Source organism: Marmota marmota, unplaced genomic scaffold (genome assembly GCF_001458135.2).
Source record: "Marmota marmota marmota unplaced genomic scaffold, marMar, whole genome shotgun sequence".
Lineage (NCBI taxonomy): Eukaryota > Metazoa > Chordata > Mammalia > Rodentia > Sciuridae > Marmota > Marmota marmota.
In genome coordinates this window covers 38,666,246-38,682,030 of record NW_026000082.1, presented here as the reverse complement: position 1 = coordinate 38,682,030, position 15,785 = coordinate 38,666,246, and the positions used below count along the sequence as shown (strand labels likewise).

The 15,785-nt window shown below is 54.5% G+C and overlaps 1 protein-coding gene across 2 annotated transcripts; it reads left to right on the top strand.

Annotated features, from left to right (window-relative positions):
* The first annotated feature begins 1,915 nt into the window (after positions 1-1,915).
* LOC107142154 (chymotrypsin like elastase 3B) lies at positions 1,916-13,997 on the top strand. Of its 2 annotated transcripts, none has more exons than XM_015485555.2 (8): positions 1,916-2,027; positions 8,669-8,754; positions 10,166-10,263; positions 10,363-10,497; positions 11,487-11,623; positions 11,957-12,099; positions 12,935-13,087; positions 13,904-13,997. In XM_015485555.2, exons 1-8 carry the CDS (start codon positions 1,931-1,933, stop codon positions 13,919-13,921), a joined length of 867 nt encoding a protein of 288 aa, XP_015341041.1. In that variant the 5' UTR covers positions 1,916-1,930; the 3' UTR covers positions 13,922-13,997. The 2 variants fall into 2 exon arrangements, with proteins under 2 accessions (XP_015341041.1, XP_048672076.1); XM_048816119.1 differs by lacking the exon at positions 1,916-2,027 and adding an exon at positions 7,692-7,823.
* Positions 13,998-15,785: the final 1,788 nt, after the last annotated feature.

Genomic DNA, 15,785 nt, shown 5'->3' with positions numbered 1-15,785 from the left:
CAGGCGGGAAGCACTGATCCGAGAAAGGGGTGCAGGGAGGGCTCCCTGCAGGAGGTGCCAGTGCCAAGCAGCCTAGGAAGACGGGGAGCTCTGAGGGGGCAGCCCCAGAAGGCATCAGGAGGAGGAGACCCTGTGGGCCAAGGCAGGCCGAGCCAGGCCTCTCCCACTCCACTCACCCACTCCCAAGCTCCTCCCCGCCCCAGGACTTTCTTACATTTCGCGTTTTTGTCGGCCTCTCCCCAGTCTGTCTGCTATTTGTCCTTCTGTCTGATTCCTCTTTTCCTACCGTCTTTCTCTTGGGCTAGCTCTTCCAGTCCCCTCTCCTTATTCATCTATTCATACATGCATCTAGCCACCCCTCCACCCACTCTGTTGATCCATCCATCCATCTGAGTGAACTGAGCTCCAACTCGGTCCCAGGGCCATGGAGCCTGAGAGACAAGCCCTAGAGCCGGTGGTGAGGGCATCTGTCAAACTGAATTAAACCCTTACAGGAGCCCCTGCCACCAGTCCTCGGCCTCAGACACACCCAGGGACAAACACCCTTACATAAACTTACTAGAAAAATCCTGGAGGCAGTCGTGGCTCTTGGGCACCCCCTGCTGCTCACTTGGATATGACACCCGGGCTGGAGAGTGCGAGCGGCAACTGCTGCCAGAGGGTTTTTTTTTGTTGTTGTTGTTGTTGTTGTTGTTTTTTTCATCCCTGAGCAATTCCATTTTAGGGGTTTCTAACAGTGGGGTTCTAGTTAGAAATATTTGATGATCCAGGCTTTGCCCGAACCAAATGCCAGAGTAAGAAGCAGTTAGAGGAGGGAGGGAGGGAGAGAGAGAGAGAGAGAGAGAGAGAGAGAGAGAGAGAGATGTTTTAATATTTATTTTTNGAGGGAGGGAGAGAGAGAGAGAGAGAGAGAGAGAGAGAGAGAGAGAGAGAGATGCGCTTGAGGGGGGAGAGCGTGGGGGGCTCTGTGGTGCGTTTGCATGTTGCATGTGTGCATGTTCCTGTGTTGTGTGTACACGGGGATGCCGGGGTGCAAATTCGGAGTGTGTGCTTGTCCAGCTCTGGCCACGATGGGGGTGCCTTCCCTGTGCACCCTGCGGGATCTCTGAGTGGAGGTTGTGAGAGCAGCTGCCTCATAGTTAGACAGGTCCCCTCTGAGCCGGTGTCCCCAGGTTCCCTCGTGGGATGGGCTCCAGTTGTCCATTAATGTACCTGCATGGGCTTCCCTCCCGTCCCTTGCTTCTTCCTCCCCTGGGCGTGCTTTTCGGGGTCACCTTCTAAGTAAACTGCCTGCTCTCCAATTCTGTCTTGGAGTCTGCTCTTGGCGCAGGAAGGAGGCAGCCCAAGGGGAGATGACAGCACACAGAGGTCATCAGAGTGCAAAGATGGCACTAGCCTGGGTCCATGGTGACATCACTGTGCTGCTGTGTTAGCCAACCCTGATGACTCACCCCTGCCTTCCCGTGAGGCGAGAACACCCTTAGCATTTAAGGCTGTTTTAATGGGAACTTGTAACTTGTGGCTGAAAACTCTAAGAATTCAGCACTCTCCAGGTGCATGCCATGTGGGAGGCAGGTCAGTAGCCAGGTGTGGCCTTGTCCCGGAGGATGCAGCGCACTGGTGTGTGTGTGTGTGTGTGTGTGTACCCTGTGTGCATTGACGCCTGCTGTGTACAGGGCCCTGTGAAGTGGCTGTTACAGTTTGAATCTGAAATGTCCCCCAAAGCCTCATGTGTTCAGAGGTGGGGCTTTGGGGTAGTGATTGGATCATGAGGGCTCTGATCTCACCAGTGGATTAATCTGCTGATGGCTGAATGGGCTGTGGGGAGAAGGGACCTAGTTGGAGGAAGTAGGTCACTGGGGACACGCCTCCCCCCCCACTTCCTAGCTGCTGTGAGCAGAGCAGCTTCCCTCTGCCCCACCCTGCCCCCATGGAAGCCCGGGCCCCCTCTGACTGCACCTGGCGGGCAGGAGCCAACTGTGTCTGCAGGCTCCTGGTGGGAGCCGAAAAGGAAAAGAGAAACCAAGGTATCTCTCTCCCTGTGCCTCCTGCATGGCCCCCAGGACAGGCATGGCTTGGGCCCAGCTTCTGCTGGGTGATCCCGGGAAGTGGCAGGGTCGGATCCCTGGGCTCTCTGACCTTCCCTCTCAGCACTTCCCCTGCCTAGGTAGCCAGTTCCCTGGACTAAACTCCATACTTGAGAGTTCTCTCTTCTGGTGTGACCTGGCTGGCCCCGGGTGGCCCTCTTACTTCCAGCCTGAGGAAGAGGCTGGTGGCTTATACCAGGCACAGCCAAGAGAACTGCAGAGAACTGCAGCTGGGCCCTGGTAGCCTCACTCTGACCCCCCCCCCGCCACCTCTCAACCCCAATCCAGTCCTGTGAGGTTATAAATCTCATAACTGTGATTCTGTCACTTGCGTCCGAGAATGTTTGTACTTCGTAGCAGAGACCTGTAGCTGCCCCTGCCATCCATTCTCCCCCTCCTCCCCACTAGGAGGATTTTCACTGTGTGCAGGGCTGTGCAGAAGGAAAGCCACGTTCTCCTGCCCCCCAGGCAGACAGAGGAGGCTGGGGGCTGATTCCTGGGCAGGCAGAAGGGATGCCTGCAAATTCCAGGTCGAAAGCTTAAAGATAAGGCCTGCCCCTCGGTGAGCTGGCACCTGCCTGTGATCCCAGGAGAACTGTACACTTGAGGCCAGCCTGGGTGACTTACTAAGGCCCTGACTCAAAAATAAATAAGCAAATAAAAAGGGCTGGGACGTGGCTCAGTCGTAAAATGCTCCTGGATTCAATTCCCAGGACTGAAAGTAAATAAATAAATAAATACAGATGAAGCCGGCCCTTGCCCTCTCTCGGTCTGGAATGCCATGTGATCACAGCCGTCACATGCTGGACTATTAGGGCTGCCTCCACAGAGGCAGGTTGATCCCTTCGGAGGGCCACGAGGAACGAACCGGTTCCAGGCTTCTCTCCGTGGCTTGTGGAAGGCCATCTCTCCTCTCTCTGGGTCTCTCTGTGTCCCAATTTCCCCTTTTTATCAAAACATCAGTTATACTAGATGAGGGCCAACCCTAAGGACCCCATCTTCATTAATTACATTGGCAATGACCTTATTTCCAAAATAGGGTACCTGGTGCTACAGTCTGGATGTCAGATGGCCCTTAAAGAACCAGGTGCTCATGGCAGTACTGGGAGGGGGTGAAACCTTTAAGAAGTGGGGCCTAGGAAAGGTCTTCAGGTCACTGGGGGGGGTGCCGAGGAAGGGGATTGTGGGATACCGAAGGTCTCCTCCTCTTCTGCTTCCTGCCACTGGTGAGGGGTTCTGCTCCCCATGCACTCCACCACAATGGGCTGCCTTGCCACAGGCCCAAAGCAACAGGAGCGACCAACCACAGACTGAAACCTCTACAGCTGTGAACCTTTTGTCTTTATAAGGTGATGGTCTCAGGCACTCATTATAGTGAAACAAAGCTGACTGACACAAGGGGTGAGGCTTCTTCCGTGGAGGAATTCTGGGGAACACGACTTGACCCGTAATACACGCCTTGGTAAAGTGGGCCCATCTTGGGGACGGAAGAGCCTGAGAGGGAGCAGATAAGGCCACAGAGCAGAGGTGCGAAGTTAGCATGGGCTTTGACGTCGAGGGCAGTAAACGTCTCTCTTCTTCTGTGTTATTCGTGACTTCGGTTTTATTCAACCAAACCCTCATCACAGTAAGAGTCTTGAAGGGAACAGACGTCAACCCCAAAGGGTCACTGAGGACTATTTAATAGAAGCTGGGACAGGGTTGGGTAACTTACCCAGGGCCAGTGAAGTGTCCAGAGGCCAGCTACAGTGAGGAACAGGTCCCCCCGCCCAGGCCTCAAGGGGCAAAGGGAGGGAGCAGTTAATGGAGCCCAGAGGTGGGGAAAAGAGAAGGCCACTGGCCATGAGCGAGGGTCTCTGGGGAAGACTGCAGCCATTACACACCTGAGGCTCATGAGTGGGGAGCCGAGGGACAAATTCCCAAATTGCTCTCCGTCCCCTAGTCTCCTGCTGGCATCTCCCATTGGCCGGACCAAGGCCAGGGCACATAGGAGCCCCCAGAGGCTACCCACAGGGTCAGCCAGCCGGAGGCTGCTCAGTGGGGCCACCCCTAATCCCGGAGGCCCCCACTGCATCTATAAGCTGGTGAGGTACCTCTGCAGGCTGCACAGAGGGTTCCCTGGTGGCTGAAGAGTGCCCGAGCTCTGGAAGGTGCCCTGTTGTTGAGTGCGTATGTGCCAGGAGGGGTCCTGGTGCCTCTGTCCCTCCCCCCACGGCAGCTGGAGGGCTTCTCCCGGCCCCCCCCTCCCCGCTCACCCCGGAAACCGTGGCACCTGCCGTGGGAATGAGGCTGTGCCCGTTGCCCAGCGGCTCCTTGGGTTCCAGGTGAGGTGGCACCTTCCTTGAGACAAGAGACACCTGTGCTTGTCCCAGCCTGGGTCCTCTCAGTGGCTTTTTTTGGGCCACAGACGGGGCACCTGTCTGACCGTGGGCCTCTTTCTCCTCCCCAGTGCTGGGCTGCCCATCAGAGAGAGATGGGCTGGTAGCGGGGAGCTTCAGGGCGGTGGAGCTCCAGAGGGGCCTGGGCTTACACCATTGTGCGTGACTCACAGTTCACCCCCACATCAAAGGCTCAGGGAAGTGCGGTAGGAAACAGCCGTTTGGATTTTGTTTGACCTCATATTTCCCAATCTTTTTCTGGGGAGGAGTACCAGGGATTGAATTCAGGGGCACTCGACCACTGAGCCACAACCCCAGCCCTATTCTTTGTTTTATTTAGAGACAGGGTCTCACTGAGTTGCTTAGCACCTTGCTAAATTGCTGAGGCTGGCTTTGAACTTACGATCCTCCTGCCTCAGGCTTCTGAGCAGCTGGGATTACAGGTGTGTGCCACCGCGCCCAATCTCATCAGGTTATTGGCGCGTTACTGAATGCCCCCTGGGTTCTGCTCTGAGAGGTGATGCCATAGCAATGAACCAAGCAGACAAAGCCCCTGGCTCCGTGGGGCTCTGCGCTGGTGGGTTCGTCGATCCAGAAACTCTCTTCATCTCCTCTAGACACTGCTCTTCGGAGTCCCCATCCAAGAGCTGCTACTAAGTTTTTTGGGGACACACAGGGGTGGCCTCCAGATGTGTCCAGTATGAATGTCAGGGTCAACTGCGCTTTCAGAGTAGGAAGAGGACGGCATTTAGAGTCCTTCAGGGGTGCACTCCCGTAATCCCAGCCACTCAGGAGGCTGAGGCAGGAGGATCACAAGTTTGAGGCTAGCCTCAGCAACTTATTGAGGCATAAGCAACTCAGTGAGACCTTCTCTTAAAATAAAAAATGGGCTGGGGATGTGGCTCAGTAGTCGAGTGCCCCTGAGTTCAATCCCTAGCACTGCAAAACAAACAAACAGTCCCTTCAGCTACCCTTTGTCGCCTACTTTAGTAAGTGTTATTGAAAACCTACTATGTGCTGAGCTGCCTTCTAGGCACTGAGGATTTGAAGATGAATGAACTTGTGGTCCCCGTGGATCTTCCTACTGGGTGGAAATAATGGACCACGCTCCAAGATAAAGTCTCCCCGGCTTCCTAGACCTACCTCCTAACCCCTCACGCTCTCCCACCAGACCTTCACTAACACGTCCCTCTCCAGGGGCGGCTCGCCCTGCTTCCTGCCTAGGCTCATGGGATGGACCCCCCCCCCCTCTCCTGGCTGGGCACACGTTCTCCTGTGGTTTTGCTCAGGTATCTCCCGGGCCAGCCCCCCTCCCCCAGGGCTAATCAGCAGTGCAGTGCCAGTGGCCGCCCACATGCATGCCTCAAGGGTGAGACCCACCTGGCAGGGATGGTGATGGACAGCTGGCTTCAGAAGGCCGTCTCTCTCTCTCGGGACCAAGCAGAGGCCAGGTGGCCGCGTGTCTGTGTGGAGCGTACAGTGTGACTAGGACTTGCTCAAGGCCACCTGGATAAGGGCTGAGGAGGTTTCTTGTTTGAAGTTGGCGGAGGGTTTGAACCCTCCCCTATGCCCTTGGGAGAGCCTCTGCCAGGCCAAACAGTGACAAACCGGGGGACCTGGAGCAAGTCCCAGCTTTTCTCTGGAATGACGTCCCCCTCTCTGAGATAGCAGAGGTTGCACTAGGTGGTGTTTTGGCCCTGTGGGTGTCAGGCCCTCTGTGGTGGCATCTGGGAGTGCTGACCTGCCTCTCCATGCTGCCCGCTCCGGGCCCTCTCTCCTTCCTCCTGGGCGGGGGTCTGGGGACTGGCTCCGAGTGTCAAAGCTGGGTAAACAAACACACCCAGGCTGCTGGTATCACAGTGTGAAGGACTTTCACAGCTGCTTCAGTTGCCTCCACACATTTTCCACAGACCCAGGCTACTGGAGTGGCAGGTGTCACTGTGGGTGTGACTGCAGGGGGTCCGCTCTAGCCAGGTGCCCCACCTGCCACCGGTAGAGGTTCACTTAGCACAGCTAAGCTTTGCCCTTCCCCAGGCTTCCAAACTGTGGGTGCCCCAGAGGGAGCCACGCGCTGCCCTAGGGTGCCGGGGATGGACAGGAGGAGTCCCCTGGGGAGCTGGAGCTGCTGGCCTTACTGAGCAAACATCGTGTGGAGCGCTCCAAAGTGCCAGGCCCTGGGCTGGGAGGCTGTTCCCAACAAATGACCAGGAGGGGCTCGGTCTTTCCTACAGATGAATGTCCACGTCCCCTGGGGTGGAACTGCTGGGTCACGTGTGACTTCTGCTCCAGAAGCTTCCCCTTGGCTGGCAGGGTCTCCCCACTCTCTCCACGCGGATTTCTGAGCTCCAGCCACACCAGGCTCCCTTTTCTCGAACAAACCAAGTCCATTTTTGCCCCCAGAGCTCCACGCTTGCTGTCCCCTCCACCCAGAGCGCTTTACCAGCAGGACTTCCCGTGACTGGCTTTTACTTATCCTTTAGGACTCAATCCAATGGCTACTCCCAGCCCAAATGCCCCTTTCCCTCATTCCCACCTAAAGGAGGGGTTCCTTCTGTTCCCATCCCAGCCACGATGCTTCCCGTCATAGCACCCACCACCTCTTTCCCCTGGAAATAGGCTTCACTCACTTATGCTGATTCCTCACGGCTCACCCCACTAGACTGGAGCTCATGGCCTGGGACAGAAAGTGCCCAGTGAAATACTTTTACTTTTTTTATAAGGTACCGAGGATTTAACCCAGGGATGCTCTACCACCAAGCTACATCCTAACTCTTTTTCTCTGGAGACACAGTCTCTGGTTAAGTTGCTGGGGCTGGCCTTGAACCTGGAATCCCCCTGCCTCAAGCCTCTAGAGTAGCGGAGATTACCAGGTGGGTGCTACTGCGCCTGCCAACAAAATCACTTTAATTGAGGTAGAGACCAATATCAATCTGAGACTCTGAGAGGTTGAACCATGAGCTCAAGGTCACAGAGTTTGGACGTGACAGAGCCGGGATCTGATTGGCCAGGTCTGCCCCGCTCATAGCCCCACTTGGTTTCCTGGAAGAGGCTGGCCCTTCTGATGGAACCCTTTTCCCCAGTCCCTTGTTATCAGCCGGCTCTTCCGGGCCACCTGTGCAGTCACATGTTGGAGGGGACCCTGGGCCCTTGTATTGGCTGTTGGTCCTCTATCTGCCGTGGGAAAAGCCATGGCCTTGACCGTGGGAAACTTGGTCTTCTACCACCTGTTCTGGGGCCATGTCGGCCCCTTCCGCCTGCCTTCTGCATTATATTAGAGCCCCGGCTCCCTGATTCTTTCTATTCGTCTCAAAACTCACCATGCTCCGGCTGCTGAGTTCCCTCCTATGTGTGGCCCTTGGTAAGACCCCCGACCTGTACCTCTGTCCCTGAGCTGCGTTGGCCTGGGAGCCCTTGAACTCTGCATCCATCTCTGGTTCCATAGGAGGGAATCTTGGTGAACCCAGGGCATGACTGTGGGGCCTTCAGCTGGGGGCTGGAGGGAAGCTGTGGCCAGAGTAGGTCAGCAGAAACCAGATGCCCCCAAAGGCTGTGGGAGTCCTTGAACAATGTCTCATGGTCGAGAGGGTGAACCCTGCACTTGGATGGCTGGGTTGGAATTTCCACTCCTGGGCTGAACACTCCAACTCTCCTCTTCCTCTCCCTCCACCCAGCTCACATCCTCTTCCTCATCTCTCTGCCATATTACTGTCCATCTCAGGGCCACCTCCTCCAAGCAGTCTCCCTTGACTGACCATAATGGTAAAGGATAACATTTACTGAGTGCTTACTGTGTACCTGGCAGAATGCTCAGGGCTTTTTTGTAGATGACCTCATGGCATCATCAGGGTCCCATGAGGACAGTTCTGCTGTTCCCGTTTTATAGATGGGGAAACTGACCCTCAGAGAAGTAAAGTAGCTCATCCTAAAACAAGTGACCTAGTTGCACCTTGAACCCAGGCAGTCGTCCTTCGAAGCTTCCTCTCTGTGTGACAATAGCTATCATTCAGAAGGGTTCATTGGCCAGGTACCATTCAATCCTCTCACTAAAGGGGACCTACACTCTGGGGATGCTAGTTCAAATGTGGCTACTGAGGTCCAGAGAGGGAGAGGGGCTTGTATAGAGTCACACAGCCAATCGGTGGCACAAATAGGACCAGGACCCTGAACCCTCTGGAGGACTGACACATCTACTCCTCACTCTAGCCTCAGTTTGCGCCCGACCTTCCTACAAGTCCATCGGCCGTGTTGTCAACGGTGAGGACGCGGTTCCTTACAGCTGGCCCTGGCAGGTAAGAGTAATGGCAGCCACACTCGTCCCCCCTGTGGGCTCTGGACCCCAGCCTCTGGTCACGTAGCATCCAGTTCCGGCTGCATTGCTTCCTTTCCAATATCTGCTTCAGCTTCCAAACCCCTTGGACAATCTGCTTCTCACAGAGGTTTTGCCCATGTGTAACATCTCCCCGGGCTGTTTGCTGTTTAAAAATAGAAACTGGGGGCTGGGGCTGTAGCTCAGTGGTAGAGCACTTGCCTAGCACGTGTGAGGCACTGGGTTCGATTCTCAGCACCATATAAAAATACATCAATAAACTAAAGGTATTATGTTCATCTACAACTATATATATATATAGAACCTGGAGTGAGGGCAATGTTTAAGGATGTGGCACACTAAGGGTAGAACTTCAGGCACTGTGTTTAGGGAAGGAGATTTTGGGGGACTCCTTTCTAGATTCCTTGAATCCCACAACAGGGTTGTACAGTCTGAGAGCAGCAAAAAGATAGGAACTTTCTAGAAGCCAGTGGAGGGAAGCCCAGAGAGTCAGAGCCACTGTACTGTCAGCCATAGTAGAAACCAGCCACGTGGGGCTATTTAAATTTAACTAAAATTCAACGAAGTTAAAAATTCAGTTCTTCCTTGGTAGCCACTTTCCAAATACTCATTAACCACATGAGGCTAGTGGTTGCCATCTTGGGAACCAAAGTTAAAAATGGGACATGGTGGCTTCCATATTGGGGATCAAGACATGGTGGCTGCCATATTGGACAGCAAAGACATTCCTATTATCACAGAAAGTCCAGCTGATAGGGTCAGCCTGCTTGTTCTGTGAAGGGACACACAGTCAATATGGAAGGCCTTACTGGCCTTATGGTGTCTGCATCAGCAACTTAACTCTGCCACTGTAGCACGAGAGCAGCCACAGACAACACATAAATGAATGAGTGTGAGCCTGGTTTGGCCCATGGACCGTAGCTTGCCAACCCTTGGTCTAGAGGGAATTTCTAAAATCAGGAATGTGTAGAGAATGAGAAATGAGGCAAAGGATTCTGGGTGAGCTGTGCGCCACCAGATCCCAGAGTCCTTGAGAGATCTGAGGGTCAGAAGAGTGGAAGGGGGTGGTGACAGAACAGAGGGCCTTGGGAAACTCTCAAGGTACGGAAGGTTTGGGGATGCCCTACAGATCAGAGAATGCTGGGGTTCCCAGAGAAGTCACAGAGCCTGGGGACATAAAGCTTTAGCAAAATCAGAATATGATCCCAGAGGGAAAGTCCGCCTTGAGCAGCTGTGTAGGTTATGCACTGCACATTTCTTTCTGTGTGGACAGCGCCCTCTAGAGTTGTACAGTGTACAACCAATAAAATCATTGCTGATGACCCAAACAGTGGGGCCCAGACCACTCCGGTTCTTTCCTCCTTGGCCACCAGGTCTCCCTGCAGTATAAGAAGAACGGCGTCTTCTACCACACCTGTGGCGGCAGCCTCATCGCCCCTGACTGGGTTCTGACTGCAGGCCACTGCATCTCGTGAGTTCTCTCACTTGCCCCGGCCCTCCCCTGTGTGACTCAGGCAGCCTGGGACACTGGGTTGGCTGAGGCCTAGACTCACCCAACCTCCACCTGCAGGAGCTCCCTGACCTACCAGGTGGTGTTGGGCGAGTACGACCAGGGTGTGGAGGAAGGCCCTGAGCAGGTGATCCCCATCAACCGAGGGGACCTCTTTGTACATCCAAAGTGGAACCCCAGCTGCGTGGCCTGTGGGTGAGTAAACACTCAGGTGTGGGACCGGGCTCTTCCACCTGTCCCTCCACGACCCAAGATGAACCTGAGGAGAACCGCAGGGAGAGGGGGTCTGCCAGCAGCCTCGGCCCAGGCCCCATCACCAAGGCAGGAGTCAGCAGAGCCTTCAAGGACCGACACCAGACCTCTCCCTACAGAGGGGACAGCAGAGCCCAGGGATGAATAGGAACTTGCCAAACCAAGGGCTCCTCTGGCCCCCTTCGCCCAAATCCAAGGCTTCTTCAACAGATGGCCATCCTGGGTCCCCAGCGCCGTGGGGACTGGGAGTCAGGCTCCGGCACAGCTCCGAGTAGCCTGGGCAAATCACTGTCCTTCTCTGGATCACAGTTTTGCCACTTGTCAAAGGGTGTCCATGAAGCAGGACTTCCTGGGTGGTGGGAAGGTCAAGGAGACCACCTTAAGCCTTTCAAGCTCAGCTTTCTCCTAAGCAGAGCCCTTGAAAGTGCAGCGTAGGCGTCTGGGGCCACAACGATGAGACCCCACCCATCCTCGCAGGGCTCCTGGGGTGAGCAGAGAGACAACTCAGAGCCTGGAGAAACGGCTTGAGGGACAAGCAGGCACAGGAAGACAGAGGGCGGGATTTCTCCAAGTGCCGTCCTGGGGCAGCAGCAGCTGTGGCCCTTGGGAACCCCGGATTCTTAGTCCTCTGGGCCCAGACCCACTGCCTTGGAGATACTGGGCCGGGCCCCAGCAACCTGTGTTGACCAGCCCTCCAGGTGTCTCCCATGCAGCTAAAGTGACAGGGCCATTGGGAACATGGCCAGGACCACCATGAAGGCCAAGGCCAGCAAGGCTGAAGGGGCTCTGGGGGCTTTTCTAAACTGCTTGACAGATTTAAGAGCAGGGTAAAAGAGGGGCCCCTGGAGCCCAAAATGCCCGCACTAAGGGCCACAGGTGGGAGCTGATCCCCTGGAGGCCCGGCTCCGTGTGACTCTCCCCCTGCTCCCCAGCAATGACATCGCCCTTGTGAAGCTCTCACGCAGCGCCCGGCTGGGGGACACTGTCCAGCCCGCCAGCCTCCCTCCACCTGGTGACATCCTGCCCAATGAGACCCCCTGCTACATCAGCGGCTGGGGCCGCCTTTACAGTAAGTGCTGACCCCTCTAGCCAGCCCCAGGGACAGTGGCAGAAGGGCAAGGGCTGGAGGGTCAGAGGCCACACCAGGATGGGTCCTTGCACCTTACTCCCGTCCCTTTCCAGCTACAACCTGTCCCCCCTCCTCCCAGACGTGAATGTGTTCAATCAAACATTTTGGGGTATCTGTCGGGTGCCAGGTGCCAAGGATGGAGCGGTGTCAATCAGATGCAGGACTACAAGGGCCCCCTCAGATCAGAAGAGCTGTGTGCCTTGAATGCCCCCCACTGTCGGGCTCCTCGCCCCCACCCCCAGGTCTCCCTCTCAGCGCTCTCTATCCCCACAGCCAACGGGCCTCTGCCGGACAAGCTGCAGCAGGCGCTGCTGCCCGTGGTGGACTACCAGCACTGCTCCCAGTGGGACTGGTGGGGCTTCTCTGTGAAGAGGACCATGGTGTGCGCTGGTGGGGACATCCGCTCCGGCTGCAACGTGAGTCAGCTCTCACCTGTCCGTGGTGGTGTGGGGTGTGCAGTTCCCTGAAGTCCCTCTGCCACCTGCCTGAAGGTGGAGGAGGTATCTTGCCCACTTGCTCCTTCCACCCCCAGACTAGGCAAGAATGGAGCCCAGACAGAGCCAGGCCTGGGAGTGAGGAGCCCTGGCTCCTAGGCCCAGTTCGCATGCAGACTTGACCTGCAGAAGTCACCGTTTCCCGGGGTCCTCAGGCTTCCCCATCAGTTCCAAAGCCCTGTCAACGTTGGCTCTGAGGTTATAACATTAAGAATGTCCTCAGGGCTGGAGATATAGCTCAGTTGGTAGAGTGCTAGTCTTGCAAGCTCAAGGCCCTGGGTTCAATCCCCAGCACCATTAAAAAAAAAAAAAAAAAGTTCTCTTTGTTCTGGGGGCGTGAATGGAAACTAACGAGTACTTCGTCTGTGCTGTGCTAAGATCTTGTATCATCTTATTTAATCCACACAAAATTGTATAAGGCAGATACTATTTTTCCCATCACAAATAAGCACACGGAGATGGGCGCAGTGGCCCACACCTGAAATCCCAGTAGGGTCAGGAGGCCGAGGCAGGAGGATCATGAGTTCAAAGCCAGTCTCAGCAGTTTAGTGAGGCCCTAAGCAACTCAGTGAGACCCTGTCTCAAAATAAAACATAAAAAGGGCTTGGCGTGTGACTCAGCAGTTAAGGGCCCTGTTACCAAAAATAAAAAACAAACAAAAAGATAAGCAAACCAATTCCCAGAGAATTCAACTCCTATGAGGGTTGCTCAAAAGCTCTAAGGTTCAGAACCAACTCACCCCTCCCTGATGTTCCAGGGTGACTCTGGAGGACCCCTCAACTGCCCCACAGAGGATGGCTCCTGGCAGGTCCACGGGGTGACCAGCTTTGTGTCTGCCTATGGCTGCAACACCCTGAAGAAGCCCACGGTGTTCACCCGCGTCTCGGCCTTCAATGAGTGGATAGAGGAGGTGAGGAGGCCTGGGGGTGGGGGCTCTGGAGAGGAGCCACAGCCTGAGGGGCCTGGGAGGCTCCTGAGGCCAGGGCAGGGCCGTGAAGACATTCCATGGGCCTTGGGGGTGTTGTCTGCTGTAGTGGGGCCTCAAGGGCCCCTTAGTTTTCTGGGGAGCGTTGGGGTGTTTATGAGGTGTTTTCTCTGGATCACGACCTTTCTTATTCTGGAGGACAGAGAGAGATGCCCGACAAAGGGCTGCCTGAGAGGGGACAGATGGGAAAACAACAAGAATAAGGGAGGCGGGCTGGGTGCCTCAGTGCACACCTCTAATCCCAGCACCTGGCAAGGCTGAGGCAGGAGGATCGAAAGTTCAAGACCAGCCTCAGCAACTCATTGAGACCTTGTCTCAAAATAAAAATAATAAAATAAAAAGGGATGGGGATGTGGCTCAGTGCCTCTGGGTTCAACCCCAAATACCAAATAAATAAATAAAATAAAAAAGAAGGTGGTGAGCATCATGGGACAGGGGACACTTCAGGCCCCAGGGAGAACACAGCCCTCATGTGAGGACAGGAGGTCAGCGAGGACGACTATTGTTCATGGTAACAGTAGTAGCCCGCGTACAGGAGTGCCAGGCCCAGGGTGAGAACAGAACCTGGCCGAGAGCTGGATCCAGAAGCCCCTGGCAAGTCCTAGGGCTCAGAGAGGTGCAGTCGCTCTTCCAGGGTCACACTACAGGGTGGTGAGTGGCAGGGCTGGGAGTGGAGCCCAGTTCCATCCCGTTCCGGAATCTGCCCTCCTAACTAGGCTATTCTGCCTTGTGTTTTTACAGACCATAGCAAGCCACTAGCACCACGGCCCAGCCGGCAGTGTGGACCTCACTCCCTTCCTGGAGAATAAAGAATAAAGATCTCAGAAAGCCCCGAGTCTGTCTGCCTTCGTTGACTTACCGTTTCCCCTCTGACTGGTTCTTAAAATCTTAGATCTGAAATGCTCAGGGGAGGCCAGATCCAACCCTCTCAGATGAAGATGAGAAAAACACGAGGCCCATAGAGAAGAAGCGGCGCCCCGCCATCCTGGTTGCCTGAGGGTTTCCAAGGACTTTTAGTGCAGAAAGTCCCTGGAAAACTGGGACAAGGTGTTCACCCTAGTATACAGTCACACACAAACCAGTGGCTTTTAATAAAGGTGTTAAAAATAGAATAAAAACCTGCAGGAAAGCTGACATTGTCAGCCTCCTGGAAGGCTCACGGTACAGTGGGGAAGACGGTGGGTTTCTATTCTGGGGCTGGAGAAGGAGGGCCATGGTTGTTCATTCACTCATCGAACATTCGTTCCTTGTTCCAGAAGAAGGCTCAGAGGGGGAGGAAGATACGGTTCCTGCGCTGATATGGCTCATTATTTAAAGAGAAATGAGTAAATCAGAGTCATTAAACATTTACTAGCTACCTGCCTAGAGCAGGTTGAGGGCTGGGAGTACAGGTAAGTCGGCCAACCTCACAGTTAGCCTAGGTGCATAGGGAAGGAGATGTCCACACAGGCATACAGGGGCTGTCTGCCAAGCTCTTGTTCCCTCTGCCATGGCATCTGGTGGCTGCTGGTCAACGTGGTCCCAGAGTGAGCTGTTGTGGAGCAGAAACTCCACCAAACCCCTGATGAACATGTCACACAACCAAGAAATAAATTCTGTTTGTCATAACACTAAGCTTGGGGGTAATGTTCGTCACAGCAGCAAGGACTTAACTTATTCTGGCTGACAAAATGAGTTTGGTGATTATCCTTCTGCTCCATGCTGTACTGCACATATAAATATCCATAAACAATATATTACATTTTTTTTAAATACAGACATGTTACGTGATCTGACATGTAACTCACTTCTCCATTTAATGTTTACTTTTTTGAGCTGCAATTGTGCTGCTTTATCTATCTCTAGTTCACTGCTGAGAGCTTGTAGGGTACCTTATTACATAACACCACCAATTATTTATGCTTTTCCCCCCAACAGTGGACATTTACACAGAGCCAATGTTTTTGTGATTACAACCAATGCTTCAGTGGATGTCCTTGGACTTACCTCCAGATGCACATGTGCGAGATTTCTCTAGGGAATATTCCAAGAAATGGGATTGCTGAGTGGGAGGCTGTACTCATTTTCAACTTTACCAATTACCAAATGGTTCTTCAAAATGATTGTATCAACAATACTTCCTAAAATCCCCCCTCTTTTCCCTTTTCTCTAACACTGCCCCCACACATGACAAACTGCCCACATCTTTCTCCTAAGGCCACTCATGGGATTTCAACCGTCTCCACAAAACTTTCTTCCAGCCCTCAGCCCTACTCTGGCTCTTACAAAACCCAAGAACTGGTCTGGCAAGGCCAGAGCGAGGGCAGGCAAGGAAGGAGACTTCTGCATCAAGGGGGTGTGGGGGAGGGCGAGAGGAAGTTCTGGAACCACACAAACATGAATCATTTTTACTGAGTCCGACCACAGAGCCAAGCAGGTGCGGGCGACTGCAGGTGGGCTGCAAAGTCCTCTCCTCCCCACAGCCCAGGGAGGGGCCCTTGGATAATTTTCCAAAACAGTTTCAGAATGAAGGGAAGTGAGTCCTGTGTGATCCCACACTGTGACCAAGCTGCAGGCCCAGGGGCCTCCACCCAGCCACTGGGGGAGGCTAGGGGCTGCTATGACCCTCTATGGGCCACACAAG

What these genes read in the sequence shown, in the direction of transcription:
- LOC107142154 (XM_015485555.2), top strand. Translation starts at nt 1,931, where the DNA reads ATGGAAGCCCGGGCCCCCTCTGACTGCACCTGGCGGGCAGGAGCCAAC. An exon ending in CCCAGCTGCGTGGCCTGTGG is followed by an intron (nt 10,498 to 11,486) that starts GTGAGTAAACAC and finishes CCTGCTCCCCAG; the next exon opens with CAATGACATCGCCCTTGTGA. An exon ending in CGGCTGGGGCCGCCTTTACA is followed by an intron (nt 11,624 to 11,956) that starts GTAAGTGCTGAC and finishes CTATCCCCACAG; the next exon opens with CCAACGGGCCTCTGCCGGAC.